Source organism: Capricornis sumatraensis, chromosome X, assembly GCF_032405125.1.
Source record: "Capricornis sumatraensis isolate serow.1 chromosome X, serow.2, whole genome shotgun sequence".
Lineage (NCBI taxonomy): Eukaryota > Metazoa > Chordata > Mammalia > Artiodactyla > Bovidae > Capricornis > Capricornis sumatraensis.
Genome location: NC_091092.1, coordinates 61,727,930 through 61,746,235, shown reverse-complemented (window position 1 = coordinate 61,746,235; position 18,306 = coordinate 61,727,930). Strand labels below are relative to the sequence as shown.

Sequence of the window (18,306 nt, the reverse complement as noted above, 5' to 3'; positions counted from 1 at the left end):
AGCTTAAACTCAACATTTCAGAAAACTAAAATCATGGCATCCAGTGCCATAGTTCATGGCAAATTGTTGGAGAAAAAATGGAAACACTGAGACAGACTTTATTTTCTTGGGCTCCAAAATCACTGCAGATGGTGACTGCAGCCATTAAATTAAAAGATGCTTGTTCCATGAAAGAAAAGCAATGACAAACCTAGACAGCATATTAAAAAGCAGAGACACCAATATGCTGATAGAGGTCCATATAGTCAAAGGTATGTTTTTTCCAGTAGTCATGTATGGATGTGAGAGTTGAACCATAAAGAAGTCTGAGCGCAGACAAATTGCTGCTTTTGAACTGTGTTGTTGGAGAAGACTCTTGAGAGTCCCTTGAATAGCAAGGAGATCAAACCAATGAATCCTAAAGGAAATCAATCCTGAATATTCATTGGAAGGACTGAAGTTTAAGCTCTAATACTTTGGCCACCTGATGCGAAGAGCCAACTCATTTGAAAAGGCCCTGATGCTGGGAAGGATTGAGGGCAGGAGGAGATGACAGTGACAGAGGATGAGATGGTTGGATGGCATCATCGACTTGATGGACATGAGCTTGAGGAAACTCTGGGAGACAGTGAAGGACAGGCAAGCCTGGCATGCTGCAGTCCAGGGGGTTGCAAAGAATCGGGCATGACTGAGTGACTGAACAACAAAAAAGACATGGAAACAACCTATATATACTTCATTTTGTGGAGAGATATTTTGAATGACTTTTTTTTAAACTTCCATGTACAGATGTTTGTTGATAGCACATAGAAACTGATCTGTGTCTGTGTTTATCTTGTACTTTATGACCCTGCTAAACTCATATAGTCATGTTTTATGCAATAAAAGGAACACATACAGGATTTGTATGTTGAATAATTCAAAAACTCATGAATAAAATCAAAGATATAAATCAATAGATTTACTATGTTCATGGGTTAGAAGAGTCAGAGCAGCAAGCATATCAATTCTCTCCAAAGCTATAGATTTAATAGCAATCAAATTCCCAGCAGAAAAAAATATAATTGTGGTTTAATACTGCATAGTGTTTTGGGTATTTCTTTTATATGCATAGGTCTTATGAGCCAATAAAACTTTCAAAGTAAAAAAAATTTTTTTGAGATCAGACCTGCTATTCTAAAATTTTATGAAAGGGCAAAAGAACCTTAATAGCCAAAAAGATCTGGTGAAACATTATAAATTTGGAGGAATCACATTCCCAGATACTGAGCTGCTATTAAGCTATAATAATCAAGACAGGTGGCATTGGTGAAAGGATCAGAGATCCAAAGAGCAGAAGAGAGATTATTGAAAAATACCCTCTTTTACAAAGATGCTAATTGACCCCATTCATGAGGGCTCCAACCTCATGGCCTAATCACCTCCCGAATGCACAGATATTGGAGGCCACATGAAGACGGAGACAGAGACAGGAGTTAGGCTGCTAGAAGCCAAGAATCTCTTCAAGCCACAAGAATGTGCCTGTGGCCAGGAAGGGTTTCCCATCTAGAGCTTTCAGATGTGCAGCCATAATAGGTTTTGGGGGGCGAGGTGATGGGGGAATAGTAAGGGTTTTCTACATATAAGATTAATGCTTCTGCAGAGAGAGTTTGACTTCATTTTTTCCAGTTTGGATACCTTTATTTGTTCTACTTGCAGAATTGCTCTGGCTCAGAGATCTAATGTTATTTTGAAAAGAAGTGGTAAGGGGGCCAGATATATTCTGCTGGGTGGGAAAGAGAGAGAAGGGAGCTAGATTTTATGTTGAGGTACCACCCTGGGCCAATGAAGTCACATAGTGCCAGGGACCCTCAATTTTGGATGCTCCATTGAACCCACTGTTAGGTGGAGATTAGGTGTATTCAGGGTGAGAAGTATTTAGAGGTAGATTGGTTGGCTTTGGAGTAACAAGCCTACTCTAGCATGAAAATGGAAATATTTGTATATTATGTACCTATTTCCTTCCAGGGGAGAAAATGGGAAATCAGGTGAACACTGAATTAGAACAAGTGATTATTTATATAAGTAATCCCTTCCACGTAACAAAGCTGATGGAGCCATTGAAGAGTCTCTAGTTCCTCTTCCCCCAGGCTTTGTGATCAGTGTGTTCCACCTCATTGGCAACTTTCTGAAAACAATATTAATAAGCTGTTTCCCTTGTCTGGGGAATGAGTATAAGGACTTTATTTTCTATGAGAATACTGGCTCTGCAAATGTACTTCCAAATTGCTCCCCACATGAGCTCAGTTTGAACCATATCCCCTTTGGAGTTACTAAATGAGTCATAGGAATGTTTAATGTTTGAAGCATACTGTGTCCAAAAATTTCTATTAAAACTATAGAAAACTTCCGATTATGACAACTCAGCATTAAAAACTTACCAACTTCTTGGTATATATCCAAAGGAAGTGAAATCAGGGTCTCAGAATAATATCTGGGGTCCCATGTTCATCGCAGAATTACTCACAGTAGTCAAGGAATGAAAACAACCTAAATGTATGTCAGTGGATAAATGGATAAAGAAAATGTGGTATATGTCTGCATATGTGTATATATATACCATTTTCAACAACATGGATGAACCTCGACTACATTATGCTGAGTGAAATAAGTCTGAGAAAGACAAATACTGCAATGCATGTACTCACTTGCCAGGCTGGATGAAATACAAGATGAAATCAAGACTGCTGTGAGAAATATCAACAAGATGCCTGTGTGCTTAGTCGTGTTTGACTCTTTGCAACCCTTTGGACTGTAGCCAGTCAGGCTCCTCTGTCCATTGACTTTTCCAGGCAAGAATACTGGAGTGGGTTGCCATTTCCTTCTCCAGGGGATCTTCCTGACCCAGGGATCGAACCTGTGTCTCCTACATTGCAGACAGATTCTTAACTTGCTGAGCCATTGGGGAAGCCCATCAACAAGATGATACAACTCTAATGGCAGAAAATGAAGAGGAACTAAAGAGCCTCTTGGCAAGGGAGAAAGAGGATAGTGGAAAAGCTGGCTTAAAACTCAACTTTCCAAAAACGAAGATCATCCAGTCCCATCACTTCATGACAAATAGGATAAAAGTAGAAGCAGTGACAGATTTTGTTTTTTGGGCTCCAAAATTACTGCAGATGGTGACTGCACCCATGAAATTAAGAGACCTCTTGCTCCTTGGAAGGAAAGCTATGACAAACCTAGACAGCATATTAAAAAGCAGACATCACTTTGCTGACAAAGATCCATATAGTCAAAGCTATAGTTTTCCATTAGTCATGTACAGATGTGAGAGTTGGGCCATAAAGAAGGCTGAGCACCAGAGAATAGATGCTTTCAAATTGTGGTACTGGAAAAGCCTCTTGAGAGTCCCTTGGACAGCAAGGAGATGAAACCAGTCAATCCTAAAGACAGTGAACTCTGAATATTCCCTGGAAGGACTGATGCTGAAGCTGAAGCTCCAATACTTTGGCCACCTGATGTGAAGAGCCAACTCATTGGAAAAGACCCTGATGCTGGGAAAGATTGAAGGTGGGAGGAGAAGGGGACGACAGAGGATGAGATGGTTGGATGGCATCACCAACTCAATGGACATGAGTTTGAGCAAACTTGGGGAGATACTGAAGGACAGGGAAGCCTGTTGTGCTACAGTCCATGGGGTCACAAAGAGCTGGACACAACTGAGCAAAGAACAACAAAAACAGTGCTCTTACATGTGGAATCTAAACCCATCAAACTACTAGACACAGAGAGGAGAATGGTGATGGCAGGGGTGGTAGAGGGGAAAATGAGGAAGTGTTGCTATAAGGGTATGAGTTCGGGAGATCTAATGTCAACATGGTGAGTATCTACTTGAAATTTGTTAAGGGAGATCTTAAGTGTTAAATCAGCACAAAAATGGTAATTATGTGAGCTGATAAATATGTTAATGCACTTGAGTGTGTTGATCGTTTCACAATGTGTGTGTGTATATATATATCATAATGTCAATTTGTATACCTTAAGAAGTATAGGTATATAAGACAAGTAAGAATTATATATATATATAATTTGTCTGGTGGCTCAGACTGTAAAGTGCTGCCTGCAATGCGGGGGACCCAGGTTCGATCCCTGGGTTGGGAAGATCCCCTGGAGAAGGAAATGGCAACCCACCCCAGTACTCTTGCCTAGAAAATTCCATGGATGGAGGAGCCTGGTGGGCTACAGTCCATGGAGTCGCAAAGAGTCAGACACGACTGAGTGAATTCACGTTCTTTCTTTCTTTCTTATATAGTTTGTCAATTATTTGTCAACTATACCTCAATAAGGTCAGTTCTGTTCAGTCGCTCAGTCATGTCTGACTCTTTGCAACTGCATGAACTGTAGCTTGCCAGGCCTCCCTGTCCATCACCAACTCCCAGAGTTTACTTAAACTCATGTCCATCGAGTTGGTGATGCCATCCAACCATCTCAGCCTCTGTCATCCCCTTCCCCTCCTGTCTTCAATCTTTCCCAGCATCAGGGTCTTTTCCAGTGAATCAACTCTTTGCATCAGTTCAGTTCAGTCCCTCAGTTGCGTCTGTTTGCGACCCCATGGGCTGCAGCATGCCAGGCCCATCACCAATTCGTAGAATTTACTCAAACTCATGTCTATTGAGTTGGTGATGCCATCCAACCATCTCATCCTCTGTGGTCCCCTTCTCCTGCCTTCAAGATACCTCAATAAAGCTGGAAACAAAAACTGACATGACCCGACCTGGTTGTCTTCCAGATATGAGAGAATTGAAATCCCAATTCATATTGTACCTCACGTAACCATTGGGAAAGTATGTCTTGAGTCAGCAGTTGAGCTGCCCAAGATCTTGTGCCAAGAAGAACAAGATGCGTATAGGAGGATCCACAGGTAGAGACCCTCACTGCTCATCTTTCTACTTCTCAGGACCTGGTCCCCAATCCCTCCCCTCCTGTCATCTTTGGCAGCTCAACCTACGAGCCCCCTTTGCTTTTTTGCTCTCTTATGAAAAAGCTTTACAGTAGTTTGCAGTCATCAGGTTTCTCACTCTGTATGATAACAGTCTCTTTACCACTTGTTTCTCTCCTGGTGCACTTTGCATCCTCCTGGGGCAAAGATAATTTTTTAGTTGCTAAAAAAAATTAACATCTAAGTTAACCTCTATGTGACGCCTTCAGTGAGAGACAGTAATTTCCAGATTATTTCTTTGAATTACTTCAATGTTCAAAATGAAAGTACATACCCCCAATCATGAAAAATTTAACAAGAATGGAAAGTTAAATGATTCATATTTATCTGTTCTGGCAGCAGACTGGTGCCAGCCAGATTAGATGAACTGATGCTCTGCTACTAATCTATTTTATCCTATCCCTTTAGCCTTACACATCTGGACTCAGTAACCAAGATCCATAATGGCTCAGGTAAGATTTTTTTCCCCTAAAGTATAAGCAGTAAAATACTCACATGACCGAAGCAAATTTAGCTGAAGTAACTGAATTGGTGAGTACAAATTACCCTGGAGTTTTCTTTCTCAAGAGCTTTGCCACTTGCTAAGCCTGCCCCCAAAACTTTTCTGTTGAACCCTGCAGACAACTGAATACTATATATGCCACCCAAAGGAAGACTGGAATGTTTGCAGCAGCATTATTTGCAGTAGCCAAAAAGGGGAAACACCCAGCTGTCTGTCAGTGGGCAAATGGATCAACAAAGCGTGATCCATCCATACAACAAAGTATTGCTCAGAAATGAAAAGAACAAACTACCGATACATGATGGAGAAGGAAATGGCAACCCACTCCAGTATTCTTGCCTGGAGAATCGCATGGACAGAGGAGCCTGGCAGACTACAGTCCATGGGGTCGTAAGAGTTGGATGTGACTTAGCGACTAAATGATCAAATCATCACATGAACAACCTTGATGAATCTCAAACCATTATGCCAAGTGAAGTGTCATGTAAACTGTTACATACTTTATAGTTGCATTTATATGAAATTCAAGAATAGGCAAGAGTAATGGGGCTTCCCTGGTGGCTCAGAAGGTAAAGAATCCACCTGCAACATGGGAGATTGGGGTTTGATCTCCGGGTTGGGAAGATCCCCTGGAGAAGGGAACGGCTACCCACTTGTTATTCTGGCCTGGAGAAACCCTATGGACAGAGGAGCCTGGTGGGCTACAGTCCAAGAGGTTGCAAAGAGTCAGACATGACTGAGTGACTAAGCACAGCACAATCTATGGTGACAGCATAGATTATGGATTAGTGTGAAGAAGTTTTGAAAATTGGGGAAAGATACCCTTTTGGAGGTCTTAGCCCTTTTGCTATGAGAGTGAAAAGCTGGTTATCTTTCTGCTCTCGGCATAGGCAGGCTTCCCTCTGGATTATGGGTCCAGGGATGTTCAGGGTAGCCTCCGAATAGGTATCTTCCTTGCTCAGTTATCCTGCTTTCCCCTGGCTGCCCATCCAAAGCTGTCTGCCAGTTCTACTACTATACGTTTTCTATGTTCTCCTCCTTCCCCTTCCTGTACTCCCTGGTGTGGGGCTGCTGATGGTGGAATGTTGTCCTTGTGTTTTGTTTCTGTTGAAGTATTTACCAAGAATCTGTGCAGTCAGATGTCAGCGGTCAGCGGACCTCTACTACAGTGGTTGGAGGACAGACTGGAGCAAAACCAACAGCATGTGCAGGAGCTGCAACAAGAAAAGGAGGAGCTTCTGCAAGAACTTTCTTCTCTAGAATAAAGCAGGAGACAGAACAAGGTAAAATGCTTTTCTTCCAATTTGTGTTAAACACGGTCTGCAATTTCACATACAGGATGCATAGGAAAATGAGGGAGCAGCTCTTTTTATACCCTAATGGGTATGTCTTATGCCTGCAATAAACAAACACAAGACATCTTCCAGAAAGTTTCATTTAGGGCTTAATGAACCCTCCTACCTGGAATTGGCCTACCCAGAGCAAATGCAGGGTGATTTAAGAAGAATATGAAAGCTTTTTAAAGACTGTGGAAGGTACATTGGCAAGGACATTCTATAATAAAATGTCTGGGGAGTATATCTCAAATGTTCATTTCCCCCTGGAATGAGCTAAAGGAAGAAGAGTATTTCATGTTTGATTTTGTAGTTAGGATGCTTATCAGTTCAGTTCAGTTCAGTCGCTCAGTCATTTCTGACTCTTTGCGACCCCAAGGATGCTTATATTGGACAAGTAAATAAGTACATGAGGGTCAGTGGAAAGAAGTGATTCTACCTTTACTTTTTGCCCCCACTGACAGGCATATATCTCGTGTCTTCCTTCCTGATCTCTAAAATAGGTATTCTGAGGTACCTAGGAAAGGTTGAATCTATGTGGGTGCTCTTTATGAGCAAAAACATGAGTTCTGGCATATTTGACTTTGAAGCAAATTCCTATTGAGCAGATCCTAGACCCTAAGAACTTCTAATATAATATAAATGTGTTTTTCCAGAAACATTTAGGACTTAGGATGTAACAGAAACCACACTTTAAAAAGTTCTGTTGCATCCTGCTTACTATGTGTAACCACAAATGATAAGTGTGTCTTCAGAAAAGAGCCAAGCCTACCTCATACTAGAAATTACAGTGGGCATTGAAGGCGTTAGAAAGATGACAAAGAAAGTCCTAATCCCAACAGCAGTGACAAAGCGTTGGTTTTTGTTTTTTCTTCCTGTTTCTCCCTAAATATTGCTTTTCACATTTCAAAGTATAGTCCAGAACTACCTGTACCATAATCATTTGGATGTCAGACTTCATCTCTTAGGAGCAGAACCCAGAAAAGGTCATGAACTTTCCTAGGGCATATGTAGTCTAAATGTTGTGTTTTCCCTCATTTCCCACAGCCAGAGTGCTTCTCTATTCTTTTCTTTCCCTGTAGGAAGGATGAAAATATCCAGGAATAAAATTAATTAGGCTAAATCCATTTTGAAGAAGAAAAATCGGGGGGACTCATGTTACCTGACTTCAAGATTTACTATAAAGCTGTAGTGATCAAGACAGCACAACCAATTTTGACAAAGGTACAGAAGCAATTCAACGGAGGAAGGATAGTCTTTTCAACAAATCATGTTGGTGCAGTTGGCAAAGAAAAGGAACTTTGACCTAAACTGTATACAATATACAAATTTGAAAATGTATCATGATGTTAGGTGTAAGATGTAAAACTATAAAACCTTTAGGGAAAAAAAAATCATAGAAAAATTTTTAGGATCTTGGGCTAGGCAACAAGCTCTTGGCCTTCACCCCAAAAGCACAGTCCTAAAAGGAAAAAGTTGATACACTGGACTTTATCAAAAGGAAAAACTTCTGCTCTGCAAACAATTTAAGAGGAAGATGTTATTGACAGAAATCACTTGCAAACCATTTATGGTGATGAATCCAGAATATATTGTATAAAGTCAAGAGGAAAAAATAATACAATTAGAAAATGAGCAGAAGACATAAATAGACATAGCACTGAAGAGGGAATGTTGATGGCAAGCAAGCATAGGAGAAAATACTGAATCTTATTAGTAATCAGGGGATGCAAATTAAAACCACAAGGAATTATGACTATGTACTTATCAGAATGGCTAAAGAAAATAATAATGAAAATGGGGACTTCCTGGCAGTTCAGTGGTTGAGACTCTGCCTTTCAGTGCTGGGGGCATGGGTTTGATCCCTAGTTGGGGAACTAAGATCCCATATGCCTCAGGGTGTGGCCAGAATTTTTAAAAAATAGCGACAGTAGCAGATGCTGTTGAGCATACAAATTGGAGATCTCATACCTTGCTGAATGGAATGTAAAATGGTAAGCCACTCTGAAAAAAAGTTTGGAAACTTCTAATAAACTTAAACATGAAAGTGTTAGCTGCTCAGTCATGTCTGACTCTTTGGACCCCATGGACTGTAGCCTGCCAGGCTCCTCTGTCCATAGGGATTCTCCAGGCAGGAATACTGCAGTGGGTTGCCATTTTCTTCTCCAGAGGATTTTCCTGACCCAGGGATCGAAAGTTAAACATACATGTATTTTATTACCCAGCAACTGTTTATCTGGACATCTATCCCAAAGAAATGAAAGCCTATTTTGGCACAAAAACTTCTATACAGATGTTATTAGCACTTTCATTTGTAATAGCCCCAAATGAAACAACCCAGATGTCCTGCAGTTGAGTGTGCAGTTAAACCAACCATGCACACCATGGGATACTACTCTGCAATGTAAAGAAACAGAATATTGATATACACAACTTGGATGGACCTCAAGTGTATTACGATGAATGAAAAAAGTCTCAACAGGTCACCTACTGTATGACTGCATTTGTGTAACATTCTAAATTCTTGAAATGAAAAAATTATAGAAATTAAGAATAGATTAATGGTTTCCAGGGACAGGGACTGGAGGGGGTATGAGATGTGGGTGATTATAAAGGGTAACAACACAAGCGGTTCCTTTGTGCTGATGGAACAGTTCTATTTCTTGATTGTGGTGCTGATTACATGAATGTGTATCTGTGCTAAAACTATATAGAGCTACACAAAAAACCCCACAAATGAGTGCATGTAAAATCTGGTGCAACCAAATAAGGTCTATAGTCTAGTCAGCAGTATTGTACCATTGTCAATATGTTGGTTTTGAAGTTGGATTATAATGATGTGTAAGATCTTCCCCGGGGGAAACTGGGACTCCCTGTACTATTTTTGCACCTTCCTGTTAATCTGTAATTATTGCAAAATAAAGAGTTGTAACTTTTAAATAAGGAACTAGGAGGTATGGTATGTAATTTGTGAAACAAGAGTGATAAAAAGAAAATCTGAGGGGAATAGGATGATTTGAGTATTTTTACAGGCTAGCCTTCAGCATGTGTCCCTTCTAAGCTATTTACACTGATGCAGTTATGACCATTTGAAATTCTTTTTCTAACCTGATAATCTGAGTTGTAATTTGTAAAACAGGAATGTAGGGAGAGGAGGTGGGTACTCGGAAATGTCAAAGTACATGCCATGTCTGAGGAAGCAGGGCTGGGATGAGGGCCTTGTTTGGGGCCAAATGATGTAGCAAATAAGTAAATATATTGACGGAAATGGAAGCCAGGTTTGTCAAGTGTCAGAGAAATGACTTACAAACATGAATGGGGGAAGGATAAAATGAATCTTACGGTCTTGGATTGAAATTGGAAGTATTAATGTGAAATTTTTTTCCAAGGAAAAACTTATATATACACAGATATAGGGCTGTGTGCACATATAGATGCATGTATTTCCTAGCACTGTCCATTCAGATTAGAAGAAATGATACCCCGGAAGCTATGAGCACATCGAGCACCCAGATATTGGTTCTCACTAAATGTAACCAGGGCCCCCACTGAGAGAAATGGCTGATTCTGGAGCTGGAGCAGAGAAAGTATGAGATAAGCCCAGACCAAAGTTCCTTTGTTAATGCTGACAAAAGGCCACTTAAAACAACTTGTAAATTCAGAGCAGTGTTTATTGGTACCAGCAGGTTTGTAGCCTCCCCACAAATTTCTCTCTCCTGTACCTTAACTTCAGCTTCTTTCAGAGATGACACTTTGATCAACTTCCAGCCTGACAGTGTGAGGTGTTCTACAGACACTCCCTCCCCTGTGAAAATGATAAAAATTATCCTTGAATTATTAAAGTCCCTGGGAGTAGTCTGAGGAGCAAACAGAAACTCAAGAAAATCCACAAAAATTCCCTAAGAATTTCTAGTATTCAAATTGAGATCTCTTAGGGGTAACACACTGACTGGAACCACCGACCCTGGCCAGGCACCATAGTACCCATTTGCATGAATTATTTTAGGACAGGAGGTAGTGGTAAGGAACACAGAACTAACAAGCCACCACCAACCAGAAGAGTTCAGGAAAAGGTCAAAAGGAGATGCCACATGTCCCACCACCTCCCAGAACCCTTGCTGGAATCCATCTTGGCTGAGCAACGTGTGTGCCACCAGGAAGGACCCTGAGACAGAATAACTGGCCAAAGACAATCCAGAAATGAATCCCATCACCATAAAACCTGAGACTGCAAGCCAAGTGACAAAACAGTTGTTCTCCTGGGTTCTCTGCCCAGGTGCCCCTTCCTAATAAAGTATCTTGCTTTGTCAGCATGTGTGTCTCCTCAGACAGTTGATTTCCAGGCGTTAGATAAGAGCCCTCTCTTGGGCCCTGCAACAGATCTCCTCCCTCCTTTCCTTCTCCTAGCCCAGTAAAGAGGAGATTCCACTCCAGACTTGTGCAGCCAAGAACACAGGGTTCAACCTACCCCTAGCGTCCAGCTGGAGGGCTTTCTTCCCACGAGAAACAGGACTTAAGCATTTCTTATCCTGCCCCCAGCTCCCTGTTGCTTTGGCTAAGTCCTAGGAAAGTGATTGAGACATGGGAGGAGACTCTAACTTGGATGTGGAGCACTGAGATCAAGGTGGTGATTCTGTGCCTGAAAAAACCTGAGGCTACTGACCCTGGCCCTGACCATTTAGGTCCTAGAGCTGGGGTATCACTCAGAGAAGTTTGCCAGTGTCCCCATGTGCTGTCCCAGAATCTTGGTGCAGAGATTTTTGCATAGGGAGAGACACAGGCTATAAAACATGCTCCTAATCTCTTCCCAGAAAACTAACCAGTCTGATCACATGGACCACAGCCTTCTCTAACTCAGTGGAACTATGAGCCATGCCATGTAGGGCCACCCAAGACAGATGGGTCATGGTGGAGAGTTCTGACAAAACATGGTCCACTGGAGAGGGAATGGCAAGCCACTTGAGTATTCTTGCCTTGAGAGCCCATGAACAGTATGAAAAGGCAAAAAGATAAGACACTGAAAGATGAACTCCCCTGGTTGTTAGGTGCCCAGTATGCTACTGGAAATCAACTCCAGAAAGAACGAAGAGACGGAGCCAAAGCAAAAACGACAACCAGCTGTTGATGTGATTGGTGATGGAAGTAAAGTTCAATGCTGAAAAGAGCAATATTGCATAGGAACCTGGAATGTTAGGTCCATGAATCAAGGCAAATTGGAAGTGGTCAAACAGGAGACGGCAAGAGTGAACATTGACATTTAAGGAATCAGCAAACTAAAATGGATTGGAATGGGTGAATTTAACTCAGATGATCATTGTATCTACTACTGTGGGCAAGAATCCCTTGGAAGAAATGGAGTAGCCATCATAGTCAACAAAAGAAGGTGAAATGCAGTACTTGGAAGCAATCTCAAAAATAACAGAATGACCTCTGTTCGTTTCCAAGGCAGACCATTCAGTACCATGGTAATCCAAGTCTATGCCCCAACCAATAATGCTGAAGAAGCTGAAGTTGATCGGTTCTATGAAGACCTCCAAGAACTTCTAGAACTAACACCTCCCAAAAGATGCCCTTTTCATTATAGGGGACTGGAATGCAAAAGTAGGAAGTCAAGAGATACCTGGAGTAACAGGCAAGTTTGGCCTTGGCATACAGAATGAACCTGGGCAAAGGCTAACAGAGTTTTGCCAAAAGAATACACTGGTCATAGCAAACACCCTCTTCCAACAGCACAGGAGAAGACTCTGCACATGGACATCACCAGATGGTCAACACTGAAATCAGACTGATTATATTCTTTGTAGCCAAAGATGGAGAAGCTCTATACAGTCAGCAAAAACAAGACCGGGAGCCGACTGTGGCTCAGATCATGAACTCCTTATTGCCAAATTCAGACTTAAATTGAAGAAAGTAGGGAAAACCACTAGACCATTCAGTTCAGTCAGTCAGTCACGTCTGGCTCTTTGCAACCCCATGGACTGCAGCATGCCAGGCTTCCCTGTCTATCACCAATTCCTGGAGTTTGCTGGAACTCATGTCTATTGAGTGGGTGATGCCATCCAACCATGTCACACTCTCTCGGCTGCTTCTGCTTTTGCTTTCAATCTTTCCCAGTATCAGGGTCTTTTCTGATGAGTTGGCTCTTCCTATCAGGTGGCCAAAGCATTGGAGCTTCAGCATCAGTCCTTCCAATGAATATTCAAGGTTGATTTCTTTTAGGATTGACTGGTTTCATCTCCTTGCAGTCCAAGGGACTCTCAAGAGTCTTCTCCAACACCACAGTTTGAAAGCATCAATTCTTTGGCTCTCAGCCTTGTTTATGGTCCAACTCTCACATTCATGCATGACCACTGGAAAAACCATAGCTTTGACTATATGGACTTTTGTTAGGAAAGTGATGTCGCTGCTTTATAATATGCTGTCTAGGTTGGTCAAAGCTTTTCTTCCAAGGAGCAAGCTTCCAAGACGCATGGTGTCTCCTTTTAATTTCATGGCTGCAGTCACAATCTGTAGTGATTTTGGAGCCCAAGAAAATAAAATATTTCACTGTTTCCACTTTTCCCCCTTCTATTTGTCATGAAGTGATGGGGCCGGATGCCACGATCTCAGTTTTTGTCAGCTTTTCACTCTCCTCATTCACCTTCATCAAGAGGCTCTTTAGTTCTTCTTCACTTTCTGCCATAAGGGTGGTGTCATCTGCATTTCTGAAGTTACTGATATTTCTCCTGGCAATCTTGATTCCGGCTTGTGATTCATCCAGCCCAACACTTCTCATGATGTACTCTGCATATAAGTTAAATAAGTAGGGTGACAGTATATAGCCTTGACATACTCCTTTCCCGATTTGGAACCAGTCCATTGTTCCATGTTTGGTTCTACCTATAGCTTCTTGACCTGCATACAGGTTTCTCAGGAGGCAGGTCAGATGGTCTGGTATTCCCATCTCTTTAAGAATTTTCCACAGTTTGTGGTGATCCACAAAGTCAAATGCTTTGGTGTAGTCACTAAAGCAGAAGTAGATGTTTTTCTGGAATTCTCTTGCTTCCTCTGTGATCCAAAGAATGTTGGCAATTTGATCTCTGCTTCCCTCTGCATTTTCTAAACATAGCTTGTACATCTGGAAGTTCTTGGTTCATGTACTGCTGAAGCCTAGCTTGAAGGATTCTGAGCATGACCTCCTTGTTAACATGTGAAATGAGCACAATCATGTGGTAGTTTGAACATTCTTTGGCACTGCCCTTCTTTGGGACTGGAATGAAAAGTGACCTTTTCCAGTCTTGTGGCCACTGCTGAGTGTTCCAAATTTGCTGGCATATTGAGTTCAGCACTTTAACCTCATCATCTTTTAGGATTTGAAATAGCTCAGCTGGAATTCCATCAACTTCACTAGCTTTATTGGTAGTAATCCTTCTTAAGGCCCACTTGACTTCACACTCCAGGATGTCTGGCTCTAGATAAGGGACCACATCATCGTTATCCAGGTCATTAAGATCTTTTTTAGGTAATTCTTCTGTGTATTCTTGCCACCTTAATCTCTTCTGCTTGTGTTAGGTCCATACCATTTCTGTCCTTTATCATGCCCATCATTGCACAAAATGTTCCCTTGGTACCTCCAATTTTCTAGAAGAGATCTCTAGTCTTTCCCATTCTATTTATTGATTTCCTCTATTTCTTTGCATTGTTCACTTAAGAAGGCTTTCTTTTTTTTTTTCTTCAGTCTGTGAAATTAATTTTATTATACATGAGAAAGGTTCACAGGAAACTTAAAGTTTTTCAGGTTTACTGTGACATAGCTAACAATAATTTATAGGGGTTTGAAATAAATATTCTCTTTTATTTTCAGGATATTTTGGTTTTATTTCAGTTGTACTATGTGTTATCTATCCAACATGTTTACCAGAAAGAATGGTTTAGATGACATAACAGAGAAGGCAGTGGCACCCCACTCCAGTACTCTTGCCTGGAAAATCCATGGACAGAGGAGTCTGGTAGGCTGCAGTCCATGGGTCGCTAAGAGTCGGGAACGACTAAGCGACTTCACTTTCACTTTTCACTTTCATGCATTGGAGAAGGAAATGGCAACCCACTCCAGTGTTCTTGCCTGGAGAATCCCAGGGGCGGGGAAGTCTGGTGGGCTGCCGTCTATGGGGTCGCACAGTCGGAGACGACTGAAGCAACTTAGCAGCAGCAGCAGCAAAAGCAGATGACATAAGTCACTGGGAAGAGAGGAATGCATTTGCCAAAATGAATGTGAACACCTTAAGACAATAGGACATAGGTATATTGCAATCAAAGATTTAGAGACAAATGTGAATCTCCTAAAGTACCTACTTTTTTGGCCAAAGTAGAGCAGCAACTTGCCCTTAAATTCACCTACTCTGATGAGACAGTTAACGTTGACTATTGAAATTGTTTTTTCAAGATAAATGTCTCACATTATTTTTTCCTAGGGTAGGATGAGTTCACCCTATTTTAAAGAAAGGACAATCTGATACTTTCTCTGACACAGAGCAAGGAAAATATGATAGAACCAAATGAAAGTTTGCCACAAGATACCAGCCTAGTTATTCCATGCTTTGCTGTGGTGGACACTTTCGTTGGATCTAACGTATTTGTGGGTTTTTTTCTTTTCTTTTCTTTACAATAATGTACTGGTTTTGCCAATTCATTGACATGAATCTGCCATGGGTGTACATGTGTTCTCCGTCCTGAACCCCCTCCCACCTCCCTCCCCATACCATCCCTCTGGGTTATCCTAGTGCACCAGCCCCAAGCGTCCTGTATCATGAATCGGAACTGGACTGGTGATTCATTTCACATATGATAATATACATGTTTCAATGCCATTCTCCCAAATCATCTCACCTTCGCCCTCTTCCCACAGAGTCCAAAAGACTGTTCTATACATCTGTGTCTCTTGCTGTCTCACATACAGGGTTATCGTTACCATCTTTCTAAATTCCATATATATGCATTAGTATACTGAATTGGTGTTTTTCTTTCTGGATTACTTCATTCTGTGTAATAGGCTCCAGTTTCATCCACCTCATTAGAACTGATTCAAATGTATTCTTTTTAATGGCTGAGTAATACTCTGTTGTGTATATGTACCACAGCTTTCTTATCCATTCATCTGCTGATGGACATCTAGGTTGCTTCCACATCCTGGCTATTGTAAACAGTGCTGCGATGAACATTGGGGTACACGTGTCTCTTTCAATTCTGATTTCCTCAGTGTGTATGCCCAGCAGTGGAATTGGTGGGTCATAAGGCAGTTCTATTTCCAGTTTTTTAAGGAATCTCCACACTCATCTCCATAGTGGCTGTACTAGTTTGCATTCCCACCAACAGTGTAAGAAGGTTCCCTTTTGTCTGCACCCTCTCCAGCATTTATTGTTTCTAGACTTCTGGATTGCAGCCATTCTGACTGGCATGAAATGGTACCTCATTGTGGTTTTGATTTGCATTTCTCTGATAATGAGTGATGTTGAGCATCTTTTCATGTGTGTGTTAGCCATCTGTATGTCTTCTTTGGAGAAATGTCTGTTTAGTTCTTTGGCCCATTTTTTGATTGGGTCATTTATTTTTCTGGAATTGAGCTTCAGGAGTTGCGTGTATATTTTTGAGATTAGTTGCTTGTCAGTTGCTTCATTTGCTATTATTTTCTCCCATTCTGAAGGCTGTCTTTTCACCTTGCTTATAGTTTCCTTTGTTGTGCAAAAGCTTTTAATTTTAATTAGGTCCCATTTATTTATTTTCACTTTTATTTCCAGTATTCTGGGAGGTGGGTCATAGAGGATCCTGCTGTGATTTATGTCGGAGAGTGTTTTGCCTGTGTTCTCCTCTAGGAGTTTTATAGTTTCCGGTCCAACATTTAGATCTTTAATCCATTTTGAGTTTATTTTTTGTATGGTGTTACAAAGTGTTCTAGTTTCATTCTTTTACAAGTGGTTGACCAGTTTTCCCAGCACCACTTGTTAAAGAGATTGTCTTTTCTCCATTGTATATTTTTGCCTTTTTTGTCAAAGATAAGGTGTCCATAGGTGCGTGGGTTTATCTCTGGGCTTTCTATTTTGTTCCACTGATCTATATTTCTGTCTTTGTGCCAGTACCATACTGTCTTGATGACTGTGGCTTTGTAGTAGAGCCTGAAGTCAGGCAGGTTGATTCCTCCAGTTCCATTCTTCTTTCTCAAGATTGCTTTGGCTATTCGAGGTTTTTTGTATTTCCATACAAATTGTGAAATTATTTGTTCTAGTTCTGTGAAAAATACCGTTGGTAGCTTGATAGGGATTGCATTGAATCTATGGGTTGCTTTGGGTAGTATACTCATTTTCTCTATATTGATTCTTCCGATACATGAACATGGTATATTTCTCCATCTATTAGTGTCCTATTTGATTTCTTTCACCAGTGTTTTATAGTTTTCTATATATAGGTCTTTAGTTTCTTTAGGTAGATACATTCCTAAGTATTTTATTCTTTTCATTGCAATGGTGAATGGAATTGTTTCATTAATTTCTCTTTCTGTTTTCTCATTATTAGTGTATAGGAATGCAAGGGATTTCTGTGTGTTGATTTGATATCCTGCAACTTTACTATATTCATTGATTAGCTCTAGTAATTATCTGGTGGAGTCTTCAGGGTTTTCTATGTAGAGGATCATGTCATCTGCAAACAGTGAGAGTTTTACTTCTTTTCCAATTTGGATTCCTTTTATTTCTTTTTCTGCTCTGATTGCTGTGGCCAAAACTTCCAGAACTATGTTGAATAGTACTGGTGAAAGTGGGCAGGCACCCTTGTCTTGTTCTTGACTTTAGGGGAAATGCTTTCAATTTTTCACCATTGAGGATAATGTTTGCTGTGGGTTTGACATATATAGCTTTTATTATGTTGAGGAATGTTCCTTCTATTCCTGCTTTCTGGAGAGTTTTTATCATAAATGGATGTTGAATTTTGTCAAAGGCTTTCTCTGCATCTATTGAGATAATCTTATGGCTTTTATTTTTCAATTTGTTAATGTGGTATGTTACATTGATTGATTTGCGGATATTGAAGAATCCTTGCATCCCTGGGATAAAATGCACTTGGTCATGGTGTATGATCTTTTTAATGTGTTGTTGGATTCTGATTGCTAGAATTTTAAGGATTTTTGCATCTATGTTCATCAGTGATATTAGCCTGTAGTTTTCTTTTTTTGTGGCATCTATGTCAGGTTTTGGTATTAGGGTGATGGTGGCCTCATAGGATGAGTTTTGGAGATTACCTACCTCTGCAAGTTTTCTGGAAGAGTTTGAGTAGGATAGGTGTTAGCTCTTCTCTCAATTTCTGGTTGAATTCAGCTGTGAAACCATCTGGACCTGGGCTTTTGTTTGCTGGAAGATTTCTGATTACAGTTTCAATTTCTGTGCTTGTGATGGGTCTGTTAAGATTTTCTATTTCTTCCTGGTTCAGTTTTGGAAAGTTGTACTTTTCTAATAATTTGTCAATTTCTTCCTAGTTGTCCATTT

At 40.8% G+C, this 18,306-nt stretch overlaps 1 protein-coding gene across 1 annotated transcript in view; it reads left to right on the top strand.

The window, feature by feature from the left end:
* The window catches only part of BRCC3 (BRCA1/BRCA2-containing complex subunit 3), a 75,858-nt gene extending 66,191 nt beyond the window's left edge, over positions 1 to 9,667 (top strand). The window contains exons 9-12 of the mRNA XM_068962116.1: positions 4,751 to 4,882; positions 5,369 to 5,412; positions 6,576 to 6,745; positions 7,879 to 9,667. Coding sequence (XP_068818217.1) covers positions 4,751 to 4,882; positions 5,369 to 5,412; positions 6,576 to 6,727 — 328 coding nt within the window. The 3' untranslated portion in view covers positions 6,728 to 6,745; positions 7,879 to 9,667. The remainder of the gene's footprint in view (positions 1 to 4,750; positions 4,883 to 5,368; positions 5,413 to 6,575; positions 6,746 to 7,878) is intronic.
* The last annotated feature ends 8,639 nt before the right edge of the window (positions 9,668 to 18,306 follow it).